General features: G+C 35.8%; 2 protein-coding genes across 3 annotated transcripts; one reads left to right on the top strand and one right to left on the bottom strand.

The window, feature by feature from the left end:
- Positions 1 to 1,712: 1,712 nt before the first annotated feature.
- Positions 1,713 to 5,935, bottom strand: LOC306884136 (fibroblast growth factor 8; the record flags this gene model as incomplete). Its single annotated transcript, XM_079439826.1, has 5 exons — positions 1,713 to 2,131; positions 3,193 to 3,299; positions 5,026 to 5,206; positions 5,780 to 5,816; positions 5,904 to 5,935. 5 exons carry the CDS (start codon positions 5,933 to 5,935, stop codon positions 1,856 to 1,858), a joined length of 633 nt encoding a protein of 210 aa, XP_079295952.1. The 3' UTR covers positions 1,713 to 1,855.
- Positions 5,936 to 7,251: 1,316 nt separating this feature from the next.
- LOC306884261 (uncharacterized protein) lies at positions 7,252 to 11,178 on the top strand. 2 transcript variants are annotated; one of them, XM_079439994.1, is made up of 6 exons: positions 7,252 to 7,395; positions 7,867 to 7,964; positions 8,581 to 8,888; positions 9,106 to 9,258; positions 9,666 to 9,756; positions 9,891 to 11,178. In XM_079439994.1, exons 3-5 carry the CDS (start codon positions 8,694 to 8,696, stop codon positions 9,723 to 9,725), a joined length of 408 nt encoding a protein of 135 aa, XP_079296120.1. In that variant the 5' UTR covers positions 7,252 to 7,395; positions 7,867 to 7,964; positions 8,581 to 8,693; the 3' UTR covers positions 9,726 to 9,756; positions 9,891 to 11,178. The 2 variants fall into 2 exon arrangements, with proteins under 2 accessions (XP_079296120.1, XP_079296121.1); XM_079439995.1 differs by having other exon boundaries at positions 9,666 to 9,771; positions 9,891 to 10,933.
- Positions 11,179 to 15,430: the final 4,252 nt, after the last annotated feature.

The raw sequence follows: 15,430 nt of genomic DNA, 5'->3' as shown, positions 1-15,430 counted from the left end.
GCTAATACCTGCATAACATATTTTTCAATGATGCATGAGATGTGTCAAGCCAACACTAATTAGAGGATTATTTTTGGCTGAATCGGTTAGAATTTTATGATGCAATTAATTTGATTAAAAAGGGATCGGAATTTTTTTTCCTCTGATCGTAATTTACATAGAATTATAACTGCAGTAATGCATATTTCAGGCTGAGAGGAGTCATTAATAATCTTCCTCATCACAGACAAGAGCATGATAGTGATCCCCGGTTCTCATTTTCTCACTATACGCTGCCCTCTGATCTTGGCTTTCGGCTCCTTGGAACCCTGTCCGCAAACACACAGAACCCCTGCCCGGACAAAACAGATACCCCTCCAATCAGATTAAGCTACAGGGAGTTAAAGGTCTGAGATTAAACAAAAACCCCTGAGCGAGGGTGAGGAGATGGGGCCAGGGAGCCGTAGTGTGTCCGGTTCAACCAGAGGAGAAACCAAACAGTGTAGCCCCCCTGGAGAGACAGTCCTACTGAGCTGTTGACCTGAGCTGTGCCATTCCAAACATTCTGGGGGGGGAGACCCAGTATCTCCATCTCACTCCTTACTGGTCTCTAACCAGAAGGGTTATGCAAACAATGGTGGTATTTATTATGATGCTATTGCATAATGACAAGTTGTTTCATACAAAGACCACACTGGCCTAATTTTCTATGGACGAGGCCATTGGAACGCCTAGAATGCTTCTGGAAAAGACCCTTTGGCAATATTAACTATGTATAGATGCTTTTATATACTTATTTAGTGCTATTTAAAGGGATAGTCACCCAAAAATGAAATGATGTCATTATTTATTCACCATCATGTAATTTCAAACCTGTATGGGTTTATTTCTTCTGTGGAAAATAAAAAGAAGATATTTTGAAAAAAACTGAAAATGGTCCAAATAATCAGTCTTTTTTTAAAGATATCTCTTTGTATGTTCCACAGAACAATGAAAGGTTGGGAACGACATTAGAATTTTGGAAAAGTGCATATTAGAACAGAACATATTAGACAAAAGACGTCAGTATCCTAAGGTAAATTTATTACAGGTTTTTAAATAAATATTTCCATCATTAAAATTATTTTACACATCCTCAAATAAAAATATATTTATATTTGTATTAAAAAAAAACAGATAAACAAAATGCAACAAAGAACAAAAGCTTTTCCTACAGTCCATACAATGCATTTATACACCTTGAAATTTACAGTTTAAACCACGGTAAGAAACCTGTGATAATCAAAATGTAGCTGCCATATTTAAATATGTATTTAAAGCTCTGTTTGCTTTAACCGTGTTTATCTCCAGAGAGTTCCAGAATCAAGAACCAGAGAGGTTACTGAGAGATGAGCTGGGTATCTTATCGCTGGGTGGTCGAGAGGTGCCCCGGCTGCCTGTGTAACCGAATACAGCTTTGTGTTGTCAGTGCATTCTCTCAGGCCCTTCAAGTCCCCTTGAGCAGCAATACGAAGAGTTATAAATTACTCTAAAACCATCGAAATCAAATGAAACCAAAGCAAACAAGAGAGGATAGACCGGATGAAGTCCACGTACTACTAAAATGTCAGCACTTACACGTCCCGTGCTTCGCTTTTCTATACCCTTGCACAGGTCAGTACTAAAAGTCAGGGGTACAAAAATAGATCTCTTTTTTTCCTCGAGATGTTTTTTTTTTTCTTTTTTTGTTATTTCTGAAAATTCATAAAAAAACTAAAGGTTAGGTATATTGTTGCTCAGTACAAAAAAATGTTTGTAGGAGTCCACAAGAGGAGTCTGTTCATTGTTTGAGAAAGTCTCTCGCTCTCTGTCCTCTCCTTTTCTCCGGTTTCACTCTTCAACGCTCTCCTGAGTAGCGGGTGCGTTTAGTCCGTCTGTTGAAAGGGTAGTTGATGAAATCAAAGGGTCTGTGCTCTGCGATTTGGTGTCCCTTGGGCAGCCTCTTCATGAAGTGGACTTCCCGCTGGTGTTGCCTGGTTTTGGAGCCCTTGCGGGGTCTGCCTTTGCGTGTGAAGGCCATGTACCAACCTTCATACTTCACATTCTGTAGAGCTGTGTAGTTGTTCTCCAGGACTATCTCTGTGAAAATGCAGTCTTTGCCCTGACCGTTTTTCTGTGAGGACAAGATAAAGACAAAATTTTAGCTGCAGATTGATGGGAAATATGAAGCTTATCGAAAAGTATTTTGGAAAAGGTCTGCTCCAGTTTACATAGGGCTTCCCCACACACACACAGCATATGCTTAAGTCATTACGATCCCAGATCAAGAGGGAGAAATGACAGCAGAAGCCAATGACTTTCCCCTTTCAGTAAACACCAGTGAGGATTCATCCTCTGAGAAAAATAATTCTTCTACTGTTCATTATATAGGCATAAACCTTATTATGTTGAGTCCAGAAGGTATTACGGTAATATTTTACTTTCTCCAGGACATTGAACAATATAAACACTATATGGCAAAGCTAGTTTTGCATCGCATCATTGTACGTTCATAACAACAGGACCGTTAAACGTTATCCAGCCAGTAAATGCAAACGGGGTAAGGAGCCAATCCAGGAGTCCAAACCTTGCACCAACCTCTTAACAAAATGGCCTGTTAAAAATCTCAAATCCAAAACGCTTGCATATCAACCAATAAAAAACAACAACAGAAAAAAACCCTTTCTCATGCAGGCTGTCGTTGGGCGGCCAATATGTCAGATAGCATAAGATCAGGGGTGCCAAGCAGATGGTCCACCTGGCAGGGTGCTGGGAGGTGGGGGCCGAACCTCCATCCCACTTTATTACCATTCACAGCAAGGAGAAGGCACAAATCCACATTGGAACAAGAGTAGCCAGCTAAAAAAGGAAGAAAGATCCCATTCTTCACACTCGATTTTACCCACTGCAACCAGGAAACGTCTGGTGCCTACTATAAGATAAAAATCTTACTCTTGTTTGATTATTTGAAGGAATAATCACAAGCAATTGAATGCTGAAACTACTACATGACTATATGAGTGATATTTCTGATTTTCTAATTTATCTGATCTTTCTCTTCTTATTCTCATTCATCAAAAACCTTTCAATCCCAACAGAAAAGTGACTGAAACATATGCTGTGTGTATAACAGAATATGTAAACTGAGCACTATTATTAGTGAAATAATTCTTATATAATGACTTTTTCTCATACCTTCCCAATCAGTTTCCCTCTTCTGTTCATACAGATGTAGAATCCCGTTTCAGCTCCTTTAATTCGAACTCGACTCCCAAATGTGTCCGTCTCCACTATGAGTTTGGCTGGAAAAAGGAAAGAAGATTTTTTTATTAGATGTTGTGACTTGGAAAATCTAAATTACAATCAGTCAATCAGTGGGAAGATTTCATGAGTAAACACACATGCACATATGCACACTGGCATAAATATGTGAAATCTAAAGGGACTACTCTTTAGGATTTATGTAAGCCTAAATTCTAACAGAATGATAAAAACATGTGCACTTCAATTCTTCTGGAAGGAACCAAAGGCTTCCTGGCAGGACTTTCAACTTTTTACCTTTTATGTAAGTACATAAACAATATGTGAATTGTTATCACGTCATCCATGTACCAAAAAATAAACAAAGAACTTTTAAACATTTGAGTTAAATGCACCGTTTAAAAAATACAAATATACAATACTGTTAAAAAACACTTATTTATTGATTTTTTATTCATTATTAAATGTACAATAACAGTTCATGTGTATTATAAGAAAATCAAGGCAGTGTTTGCAAGGGAACTGAATTTCCATGATAGATATTCTCCATGCCAAGGATTAGCACTTGCAGCCATTCTCTGATTCAGCCCCATACTCTGAGTGATCGTAAAGAGTTACGGTTCAAATGGAGGGGGTCAGATAACCTGCTGGTGAAGAGCCTAACCACAAGCCCAGAGCTGGAGCCAGGCACTGGCCCGAACTAACAGCCCTGCTGTCTCTACAACATGCTCAGGTGACATGGATGTCACCAAAACCATGCAGAGCTAGAGCCAGGCTTCCAAAAATACCACAACAGAGCTGGTAATTATTGGGTTTGCATGTGGAGAAACCACATAAGTGAGAGCTACAAATACAAGAGATCTGATTTAGGTAAAGTAACAAATTAAATATGTAAGTGAATTGTTTTTATTCTGTTCGGAATGTTTATCTGTTTGATTTTTTTTGTGAGGAGCTTTTACAATATTGTAACTTGTGATTGTATAAATTATCATATTAAACTAATAGAACACTTAACTTTTATAAAACCAAAAGATACACATTAATCATAAAACTGATCCTAGAAAGACTTAAAACAGTTAGAATTAGGCTCTATGAGATCTGTCTTCAGGGATAAAATGACTGTAGAAAGCAAAAGTGAGGGTCAGAATTCGGTTAGACATATTTTCAACCTGAGCTGGTCGGGAGAGGAGGGGAACGTTCTTCAGGAAATGTTCAGAAGGTTGAAGTAAGATGAGTTCTAATGGCTCTTCCAGACACGCGTGTCTCTCTAGAGACTCACCTTCAACAATCTAGAATCCATTTAACATTTTTTGCACTCCACTGCTTTTTTAACTTCACCAACTGACCAGATGCCCAACAATTCAAATGCAGTGTACCATAGAGATCCACAAAATAAATAAACATAAATAAAGTTCCAGTTAGACCCAAAAATGGCATTTACAGATTGATATTATCTATAGTTCACAAAGACTTTTTCATTGTTCTTCAGAAAACCTCTATGTAGCTGTGCTTTAGACACTTGAAATCTATTAGAACCTACACTGAAATGGCTTTTTGATCTCTAAAGAACAATACAGTGAACTCAAGACCCCATATAGCTAAAAAGACCCACCGAAGAACCGCATTAAGCATGTCCTGTAACGTATTTGGCAAAATATTTGCATGCAAAGCGCATTTAAAATGATTCCTCAAAACGCCAAAGCGTTTCATGGTTTGTGTAAACAGATTACATGATTTTGCGCAAGATAAATAATGAGATGCTCTTACCATGAGCGTCACCATCCTCGGCCATTGCGTTGATTTTCTTGTTGGCCAGAACTTGCACGTGCTTGCCACTGGTTCGACTGTACAGCTGGTAGGTCCGGATTAGTCTACGGCTTACCCGGTCCGTCACCTTACTTTGCTCACTCACATGCTGTGTAAAATTAGGCGGGGACTGAATGGTTACCTGTCAGAAATTAAATACCATACAATCAATACCTGCACAAATTGCTTCATCATTCGTTCATACGGGCCTATAAATTACACCGCGCTCCAATATAATCATTTAAAATAGGCCAAATGCAATCGAAATGAGAAAACGTATCCGTAACGTATTCATTTTTCATTTTGGATTTCCATCCATCCATCCATCCATATTAAGAAAAGTCAATGACTCAGGCTGGCATACTTCACGCGCTCATGCCCACGCGCCTGCGCCAGTATGCTAGTATTACCTGCCAGGTTACAGCGCCCACTGTGATACCCATCTGATAAGAACATCCTCTCCCATCGCACTTTTAGTGCCTTTTCATTTAACGGCTATACGTGCATTTCTATGCAAAATAACTGTATAAATATAATATATAAAATATAAATCTTAATTTAGGAGCGCGCGCACTGTGTAGCTATATTATTTAGGCTAAGTATGGAATTGATATATTAGAGCAATAGTGCTTTACAGTTTCTCTAACAATATGTGTAGGTAAATTAAAAGAAGAAGCGGTTCATGAAATGATTGATTTGAAGATGTTGCACATACCTGAGCATAGTAGCAAAACGCAAAGAGGTGAAGAAATCTGCAAGAAGAGAGAAAATCTCACATTAGACTCTGGAAAGCGAAGCAGTTAATGTGTGAAAACAAATAATAAAGGAAATATACTTACAGATAACTCAATCGTGATGGTATGAGCCTCATGTTGCTGGAATGGAAGGGCCTCACAGAAAAAAAATTAAAATGTGTGTAATTTGCAAAGATTTAAAAAACAAAAATCAGGTTTTCCCGTTGAAATGTATAAAGTCCTGCGCTGGTATCCAAACTATGACTCGCAACATATGATGAACAGATCAACTGGCAAATTACGAGATCTGCTGCTCAGAGACAGAAAAAATGTCCAGGATTTTTTTCAGACTGACACCGGTGACAAGTATAAGCACTAACTGCATTTCCTTCATAAGAACGAGAATAACAAATAAGTGCACTTAACGCAAAACTCACAGCATATAAACGATTTACTCTTCAAGTTTTAGCGAAAGAGCTTCTGATGCACCTTATCATACAGACTCAAGTCCCGTGCAGTCCATGAAGGTGAGGAGCGCAGCAGAAATAGATCCTTTGACGTTTGATCCAGTCTGACTCCTGCGTGAATGTCAGTCAGAGGAGGCAGGACAGTGCATCTGATGAGCTTTCTTCAAGAAGCAGTGCTGCTGGACTCTCTTATCCCCTCCTCTTCTCCCATTGCCAGTCAGTCTCCAATGTCAACCCCGCTCGCGCTGACACCCCTGGTTAAAATTGTAGGGTTGGTCCTGGAGGAACAAGCCCCCTTTTCAATAGAACAAAAGCAGAGGGGTCTCACCCAAACCCCCACCCCCGAACCATTTTTAAATAGCCTATGCCTTCACCTGAGTCCATAAGCACTCGGAGGAGTTTAGAGGAGCGCGCTTTCATATGCTTGGTTAATAATAAAACTTCAAGTTATTTACAATCATTCATTTAGGACTTTACTGAACAGGAAATAACAAATAAAATATTTTAAATACACAATAATAAAAATATACATTCTCATCCAAACCTACAATAATCAAACATCAAGTTGCTACAATTCGGATTTCAAAACTGAAACCGAGGCTATTGTGCAAGGCAGCAGACTGCAGAACTGGTTTGCCCCTGACTTGTGTATTGCAAAAGGAAAGTGTGAGACATATTAAAAGGATTACAGACGATTAGCGGGTTTTTTTTTTTCAAAAGAAAAATCCCTAAAACATCAGAAGGATAACACTGCACTCAAAAAAATGAAACACGGCATTTGTTGGTCCAAAGAATGTAATTATGTTTAATTTAATTAATTAAATTTCGTTTGTGCATTAAAATTAAACGAGTTGTGTTGAGAGAATTAAAAGAAGTAATTCTTCAAATTTACACAGCTCAGTTAATTAAAATGAATGCAACAGAGTTGTGTTGCTTCTGCAGTACCGCATATCGGTCAGTAGGTGGAGTAAAATCTGCACATGCGCAGTTGGAAAACACCACAAGAAGGAACGAAGAAGCACATAACGATCACTCTTCAGCTCATTTAGATCGGCGCCATTTTATGAGAATCAAATACGGAGAATTACACTTCAAAACGTCAACGTGTTTTCCTCTATGTGAACAGACAGGTGAGATTTTCACTTTTTATGCATTTATATTGAGACTATGACAACATTTGAATCATTACTCACTTGTAATACCGTGTTGTGTATAGTATTGTCACGAAGTTGCCATATGCCTCGTGTTTTCTTTCACATTATAGTTAGATACATTTTTGTTTTATGCATTTATGTGAAATTTTATACTTGCTGAACTTTTATATACATTACATCACCCAAAATAAATGTAAATTACATTAAATTGCTAGTAAGGAATGGTTACTCCATTTTAATCAATTGTTTTGTGCTTGTACAGCAGTTATGCCCTTCTAATGTCAGTTTTAATAATTAATAATAATAATTAATAATCTTAAAAGGTGGTGTTGGCACATTGTTATTTAATATCTCGCATAACACATTTTAACTTAAGTTTAGTAGTTTGCAGCTGTTCATATTTTGTTATTATTCTTTGGTGACTCCCATTCTTTTTCTCCCTTACAGAGTTTTGAAACTTGAAGGCCTGTAGAGTCCTTTATGTGGCTGTGCAGAGATTGTGGATCGTCTCAGGCCTCCAGATCAAAGCTTTTAAAGCACTTCAGGTTGGTACATGGACATTATGGCCGTAAACACAAATATCCATGTGCATATTCTAACTGTCCATGCACTTTTAAAACCTGGAATGCACTGCGGTCCCACTTATCCAGATCACACGGCAGTGAGCAGCTACCTCAAAATTCTAGTCAAACTACAGTGATAAATTGTCATGTTTGTGCTGTTACTGACATTCCTTCAGTAAATGATTATTTTCTCCATATAAATAATCACTTGCGCAGTCATGAGACAGTTAGTTGTATGTTTAAGGGCTGCTCATTTAAAACAAACGTGTATGGTACATTCAAATCACACGAGCCGAAAGCATTATCAGTTTTCAGTAACAGATTTTAAAGAAGGAATCGTGAAAACACAAGAGGTTAGTGAAACATCTAATGACCCTACTTCAAATGAAGAAACTGAAACATCTTTGTTAGAAGACGATTCCTCTTCTACTGATACAGAAGAGATTTCAGAGAACCTGCCAAAGTTGGTAGAGCTTAAATTTGCTTCCTTGCTGTTAAAACTGGAAAATCACTACCATGTTCCAGGCTCAGCTGTAGATGAGTTGTGTGGGGACTTGCATTATTTGCTGAGTGATGCTTCTCTCCCTTTGTCTCACAGAATCATGTTCTGAGCTAAACATCAATTCCCATAAGCGAAAAGGATCCATTGGAAGTCCTAACCAAGTGAAGAAACCGAGAAAAGCTGAGGTAAATTACTGTCCAGATTACCCAATGGGTGAAACAAAAGAAACTCTTGAAAATCAAAGGATTACACTACTATCGGAGGTGACTAAAAGAAACAACGAGCAGGTTATCAAGGGGCTGATGGACAGAACATTTGCTCTACAGAGGCACGAGGTGGTAGAACACTCCCCTTTCATTGCTGAATTCAAGAACAGATGGCCAGCACTCTTTACTGAGCGAGAGGTATGTCTTTAATGTCAGCTGATTAATTGCTTGGATGTTGTTATAATTCTAAAATTTGAAGTACTTTAGATGTAATTCAGGTTTGTTCATTTATAGTAAATGTATATTATCTGTGAGTGCTGGTAAAGGAAGTGTATGATGATGTCCTGTCAAAAATTTATCAGCGCCCTGATTTGTCTCTCTCTCTCTCTTTTGTTTTGTTTGAAAATTGTACCAGGTATCTGCGGAATTCAGCAGGATTACAACAATTCTCTTGGTGTCCAAATTCATGGGTCAGCTTGATCATTTCTCCTCTCAGCTCCTCAAAAATTTCAAAAAGAAAGGAGTAGCTGCACAGAAGATCACAGACATCCTGTCAGTTTTGGAACAGGTATGTTCTATAAATTCATCATCAATTCTCCTAATTCATAATAGGCCAAACTAATATTTTATCCAAATATAAATATTTTGTTATTTTTAACTCATCATTCAATCTTTTTTATACTAAAATTATGGATTAAAAGTTAAAGGTGAATTTTCATTCCTGAAGCTCCAAATATCATGATTTTTTTCCCTTTTGAAGCATCACTTTCTGCCTCTGTTATACATTAATAGAGTTATTTTTGCAACTACAATTAGAACAGCTCAGATGTTCAACATAATTGTGTATCCCATGCAGTGCTTCTGATTTGGGACCACTTGACTTTCGTAAAATAAAGTAGTGGGATAATTTGTGTAGTGCTACTTAAATTTAAGATGTACAGCAAAAAGTACTAATTCTCATTTCATTTTGATTAGAGCATCACCATTGAAAAAAAGCGTGAATGCATCCTGAAAGCCGGTGGTCTACCTAAATGAAGATCCTTCAAACCTAGTGAAGGAGTACATGGTAAGCTATTTACAGGTTTGTTTGTTTTTTTTTAAAGAAACTTTTCATATTTTTCTCTAAAACCAGTTCCTATTTTTATTGGTAATTGTTTTATTTTGTACTTAATATTTGTACTTGTCTTTTGTTATTTTTAGGACACTGAACATGATGAAGCCCAAATTTTGATGAGCAAAACCACTCTCGGAATCTATGCCATCAAACATGAAGGGGCAGATGTTGCAGACCCATACAAGGATGTTGGTGTCATCATCGAAGGCATCCAAGTACTTGAAAACTTGGACAATGTAGCTAATGCTTGTTCCATGATGGTTGGTCTAATCTATGCATTAAACTTGGCTTACCCCCAGGATCTGAGATATACTTTTGAAATGTTTCAAAAGATTTTCATGGAACTCGATGCCACCAAGCTGTCAAACAAAGTCCAGGTCTTAAAAAATAAACTCCTTTCATAGGCACTGTAACTTGAAACGAGGGTTAAGAGGCAGGACCTGTTTTGTCCATAATGTTGCACTGGCTGTTGTAGCACTTTTTTTTTCACTGCTAACCAGGTGATATCTTTAATAATATTTATTTCATCTTTACTTTTGATTTCAGATGTTAATCTTCAATTAATTAACTGCAATGTTGTTTACTGCTTTTTTTTCCAAGTTTCAATAAGGTATAGTTTACTAAAGAAGACTATTTTTTCCCCAAGTATATTTTTGAAAATCATTTAATTTAAAGACAGTATTCTTGTATTTTACTTTTTATTGGTGATATTAATTTTGTTACATCTTGTAATGAGTAAAGATTTTTTTTGAAAAGTGAAGACAGTATTTAGATTTTGTAAACGTTCTTGTCTGAAAAAATGTAAAACATTGTAAAAATATTATTTTGCTTTCAAATGTCAATCATCCTTTGAATAACAGGTGTTTTTAGCTGATTTCTCAAGAAGGTGTACTTTATACCATTAAAGAAGGCTGATCATTTTTTCCAAGTATAAAAAGCATTTTTGTCAATCCTTTCGTTTAAAGGCTGCATGCTTTTATTTTACTTTATACTTTTATTAGTATTATAATAGTATTTTAAGACAGCATGTAGATTTTGAAAAACATTTTATTGTTGTAAAAACAATAGAAAGTGTTAATTGTAAAACATTGTAAAAATGTTATTTAATAAACAATGAATCTGAAACCTTATTCCTATCTCATTTTTAACATAACAATATTAATTTTAGAGTAATTGAACTTAATTAACTAAACAGATTAATACAAAATAACAAATGTTACATTGATTGAACTAAACAAAATTACATTAACTTTATGTAATTAACTTAAGTTCACTGAAATAAATATTCTTTCTTAAAGGCAACTTAACTCAGTTACGTGGAACCTGTTGACATAAAAAAGTTAAGTAATGCCAATGTATCATTTTTTTGAGTGTGGTGTGAAGTGTCCCATTTCTTGTCGAGCACTCACAATGCACTTTAAACTCGAATAAATGTCTGTAAGAATCTGTCATTAAATGGCATGCCCCTGATATGTTATTTCATGTTAGCCTACATTTTATACTAAATCAGGCATAATACTAAATTACAACTGATCTGAAATGTAATTTAAATGCATTTAAATACTTCAAATATCAGCCTAAATAAAAATGTGAGATGTGCGAAAATTACGATGCAAACAATTAGTCAAGCAAAGAAAAAGATCAAATCGATCAATCAATCTATTTCTAATCTGGACTAATTAAATGTCCAAATAAATCAGCCCCACCCTTCATTATTTTACTTTTCAAAAACCGATATCAGAGTACGTTATAGCCCACCATCACTCAAGAGAGGTCGACCCTTAATCGCAGGTTTTTAAACGGTTAAATGCCTTATAGCCCACGCCCGTCAAATTAAATGTTGAAGATGAAAGGCCCAAGTGAGACTTATTTCATCAGCAATTAATCAAAACGCCAGCAACAAATAGTATGATATCAGACCGCTCGTCATAATGATTTTTGTGTGCGCTGTCACCACAAACACCTTCTCTTTATGTGAATACTAAATGGCCTACGAAAAACTTTACTAAGCATTAATTGGAGGAATATGAGCTGTGGAATATCTCATGCAACGCAACAATATTTTGTTCCACAGGAGGGCGCCCCTCCAAACTGTTGCAGGTGTAAGGCACAATCTATATAGCATATATATTCATAAATTATTTAAGGTCGACGTTTCCAAATGTATTTGCTTTTTAGTTATCATTTCAAATGTTTCCAGTGTGTTTTTAAAATATTTACAAGAAAAATCGATTAGCCTACTTCAATTAATTATTTCAAGCTGTTGTTTTCTATTAGTCTTAAAAGTAGTCAAATAGCTAAGAAAAACAACACTTTGTATTTGGCCTTCATTTTGACAGTTTAGAGACTAGTGGATTTCTAAACTATTGTGGCAGATAAATAAGGGAATATCACTATATGAAAGGTTGAGTTACAGATGTTGAAACTAAATGTTACAACACAACCACTCTCCCTATTCTACATGACTAATGAGAGCCAATAAAGGATTCTAATTATATGTATGTAAATCTTATTAAACATACCTTTGAATAAATAGACAAACAGCAAAATGTTGTTCCATAAACAATGAATTTTATTAATAAGCTCTATTGTCTCATTAGTACAAATATAGCCTTATGTCATATGTGCATGTTCATTTTGCCAATCAACAATTCTCTGAAGTTTTGTTTTCATGTTAATTTGTGAGCAATTGTGACGAGCGATTGATCTGTGCAGCAGAATTCAAATACCTGGTGATATCTCTGCTTTTAAAGGAAATACTTCCTCGTGCTTTCTTCTGGTATTGTCTTGGGACATGACACGTTTTCGTTCTTTCTTTTTTTGTATACATTGGGTTTGGTGTTTAAGTGGACCGATATTAATGGAGCATTGAAAAGTCAAGCATCTCATTCCATGGCTGGTTACTTCAGCACAGCCTGAGGCAGAAATGGGCTCCTGGTTAACTTTGTGTCTAACTGTCTGTTGCTCATTGCCTAATCAACTGCATGATGACTAATCTGCAGATGAGCTGCTGTCAACCTGCTGCACACATTTGCACAAAAAACATAAACACCTGAATACACAAGCACAGAGCTAAAGGAGAAAAGATGCATCTTTGCAGAAGGATTCACAATAAATATCTCATGATATCTCTCTTAAGTGTAGCATGGATTTCATTTGAGACTTTTCAATGCAGTAATCACTATTAAACCAGCACAATATGATGCTAATTCATTCTAAATTGGATTTAAATGTCCCTATTGCAAGGCTTCTGCCAACAATTTGGTCGATAGCTATCTTCTGGTTTTAAATATTCAATGGAAATTGCGTTTTTGATTAGTTTTGTATGACCAAACATTTCTAAAAGTGATTCGGCCCTTAAAAATGTATCTCTTTTGATGGATTGGATCTGTAAAGAGAGAAAAAAGAGAGAGAGAGGCAGATATGTGGAGGGTGGAATGGCACTCCTGGAAAGCACATAGCTCTCCTGAAGTGCTGACAACCATGTCTGATGTGGGCAAGGTGCCAGAGTGGAATTACTGGAATAACTGACATTTTTTCAGACCTGATGGCAGTTGTACGTTTTTTTTTTCTGTCATTGCTACTTGTGCATTTCCACGCATTGAATTAATTTTTAAAAACTGAGAGAATAAGTTAAAAGACATAAAAATACAAAGAGAATAGTAAAGTTAAGAACTATAAAGGGATTGTTCACATTGAAGTGAAAATTATATCATTATTTACTCACTCTCATTTCGTTCAAAACCTGTATGACTTTCTTCATTCTATGGAATATGAAAGAATATTTTTTGAGAAATTTCTCAGTTTTTTTTTTAAAATACATATTTATACATTTCACTGTAAAATTAAAAACTAATCAGAAAATATATTTAACTTTTCTTTTTTTCTATCTTTTAAGTGTTCCTATTTTAATTTAAGGGGTGACATTACTAGTCACTCAAGTCAATTGTTATTAACTATTCTACATTTTCTATTTTTCTATTCTACATATTCTACATTCTACATATTCTAATTTTCTTTTTAATTTGTTGATAATGTCTATTATATGTATATATATATATATATATATATATATATATATATATATATATGTGTGTGTGTGTGTGTGTGTGTATTTAAATGTATGTATGTACAGTCATGGCCAAAAATATCGGCACCCTTGGTAAATATGATCAAAGAAGGCTGTGAAAATTAATCTGCATTGTTAATCCTTTTTATCTTTTATTTAAAAATTCACAAAAATCTAACCTTCATTGGATAATAAGAATTTAAAATGGGGGGAAATATTATTATGAAATAAATGTTTTTCTTAAATACATGTTGGACACAATTATTGGCATCCCTAGAAATTCTTATGAGTAAAATATCTCTGAAGTATATTCCCATTTATATTCACAATTTTGAGCACTCCAGGGTGATTATGAACATGAAATGATCCAGCCATGGCTTCCTGTTTCACAGAAATATAAATAGGAGGGAAAACAAAGCCCAAATTCCCTTAATCATCCATCACAATGAGAAAAACCAAAGAATATATTTCTGATGTACAGCAAAAGATAATTGAGCTTCACAAATTAGTGAAGTGGCTTTAAGAAAAGAGCTAGAGCAGTGAAAATTCCCTTTTCCACCATCAGGGCAATAATTAAGAATTTCCAATCAATATAAAATGTTACGAAATTACATGGAAGAGGACGTGTGTCTATATCATCCTAATGCACGGCGAGGAGGAGAGTTTGAGTGGCTAAAGACTCTCCAAGGACTACATCTTAAAAAAAATGTCAAACAGCACCTACATCACCAAGAAAGACAGAAAGAAAGAATTCTCCTAGCTCATCCAAAAACAAACTCCAGCATATTCAGTTATCAGACACGACTGGAACTTCAAATGGGACTGGCTTCTATGGCCAGATGAAACTAAATAAATAGCTTTTTAGCAGCAAACACTCAAGATGGGTTTGGTGAACACGGATAAAAAGTACCCCATGTGTACAATGAAATATACTGCTGTATTTTTGATGTTGTGGGCCTATATTTCTGCTGGAGGTCCCGGACATCTTGTTCAGACATGGAATCATGGATTCTATCAAATACCAACAGATAAAAAAATCAATAAGTGACTGATTCTATTAGAAATCTTATAATGGGCCATGTTTGGATCTTCCAACCATACAATAATCCAAACACAAACCTCAAAAACAACACAAAAATGGGTCACTGAGCACAAAACCAAGCTTCTGCTATGGCCATTCCAGTCAGACCTGAACCCTGAAGAAAATGAGTGAGGTGAAGAGAAGCACCAACATGGAGCTGGGAATCTAAAGGGTCTGGAGTGATTCTGGATGAAGGAATGGTCTCTGATCTCTTGTCAGGTGTTCTCTAACCTCATCAGGCATTATAGGAGAAAATTTAGAGCTGTTAAACTGGCAAATGGAGGTTTCAAAAACTATTGAATAAAAGGGTGCCGTTAATTGTGGCCAATGTGTATTAGAGAAAAAGATTTATTTCATAATCATATTTCCCCCCATTTTAAATTCTTATTATCCAATGAAAGGTTAGATTTTTGCCAATTTTTTAAATAAAAGATCAAAAGGATTAACAATGCAGATTAATTTTCACAGCCTTCTTT

Source organism: Barbus barbus (assembly GCF_936440315.1).
Source record: "Barbus barbus genome assembly, chromosome: 18".
Lineage (NCBI taxonomy): Eukaryota > Metazoa > Chordata > Actinopteri > Cypriniformes > Cyprinidae > Barbus > Barbus barbus.
The sequence above is the reverse complement of the archived record's forward strand: the minus strand, read 5'-3'. Positions and strand labels throughout refer to the sequence as shown.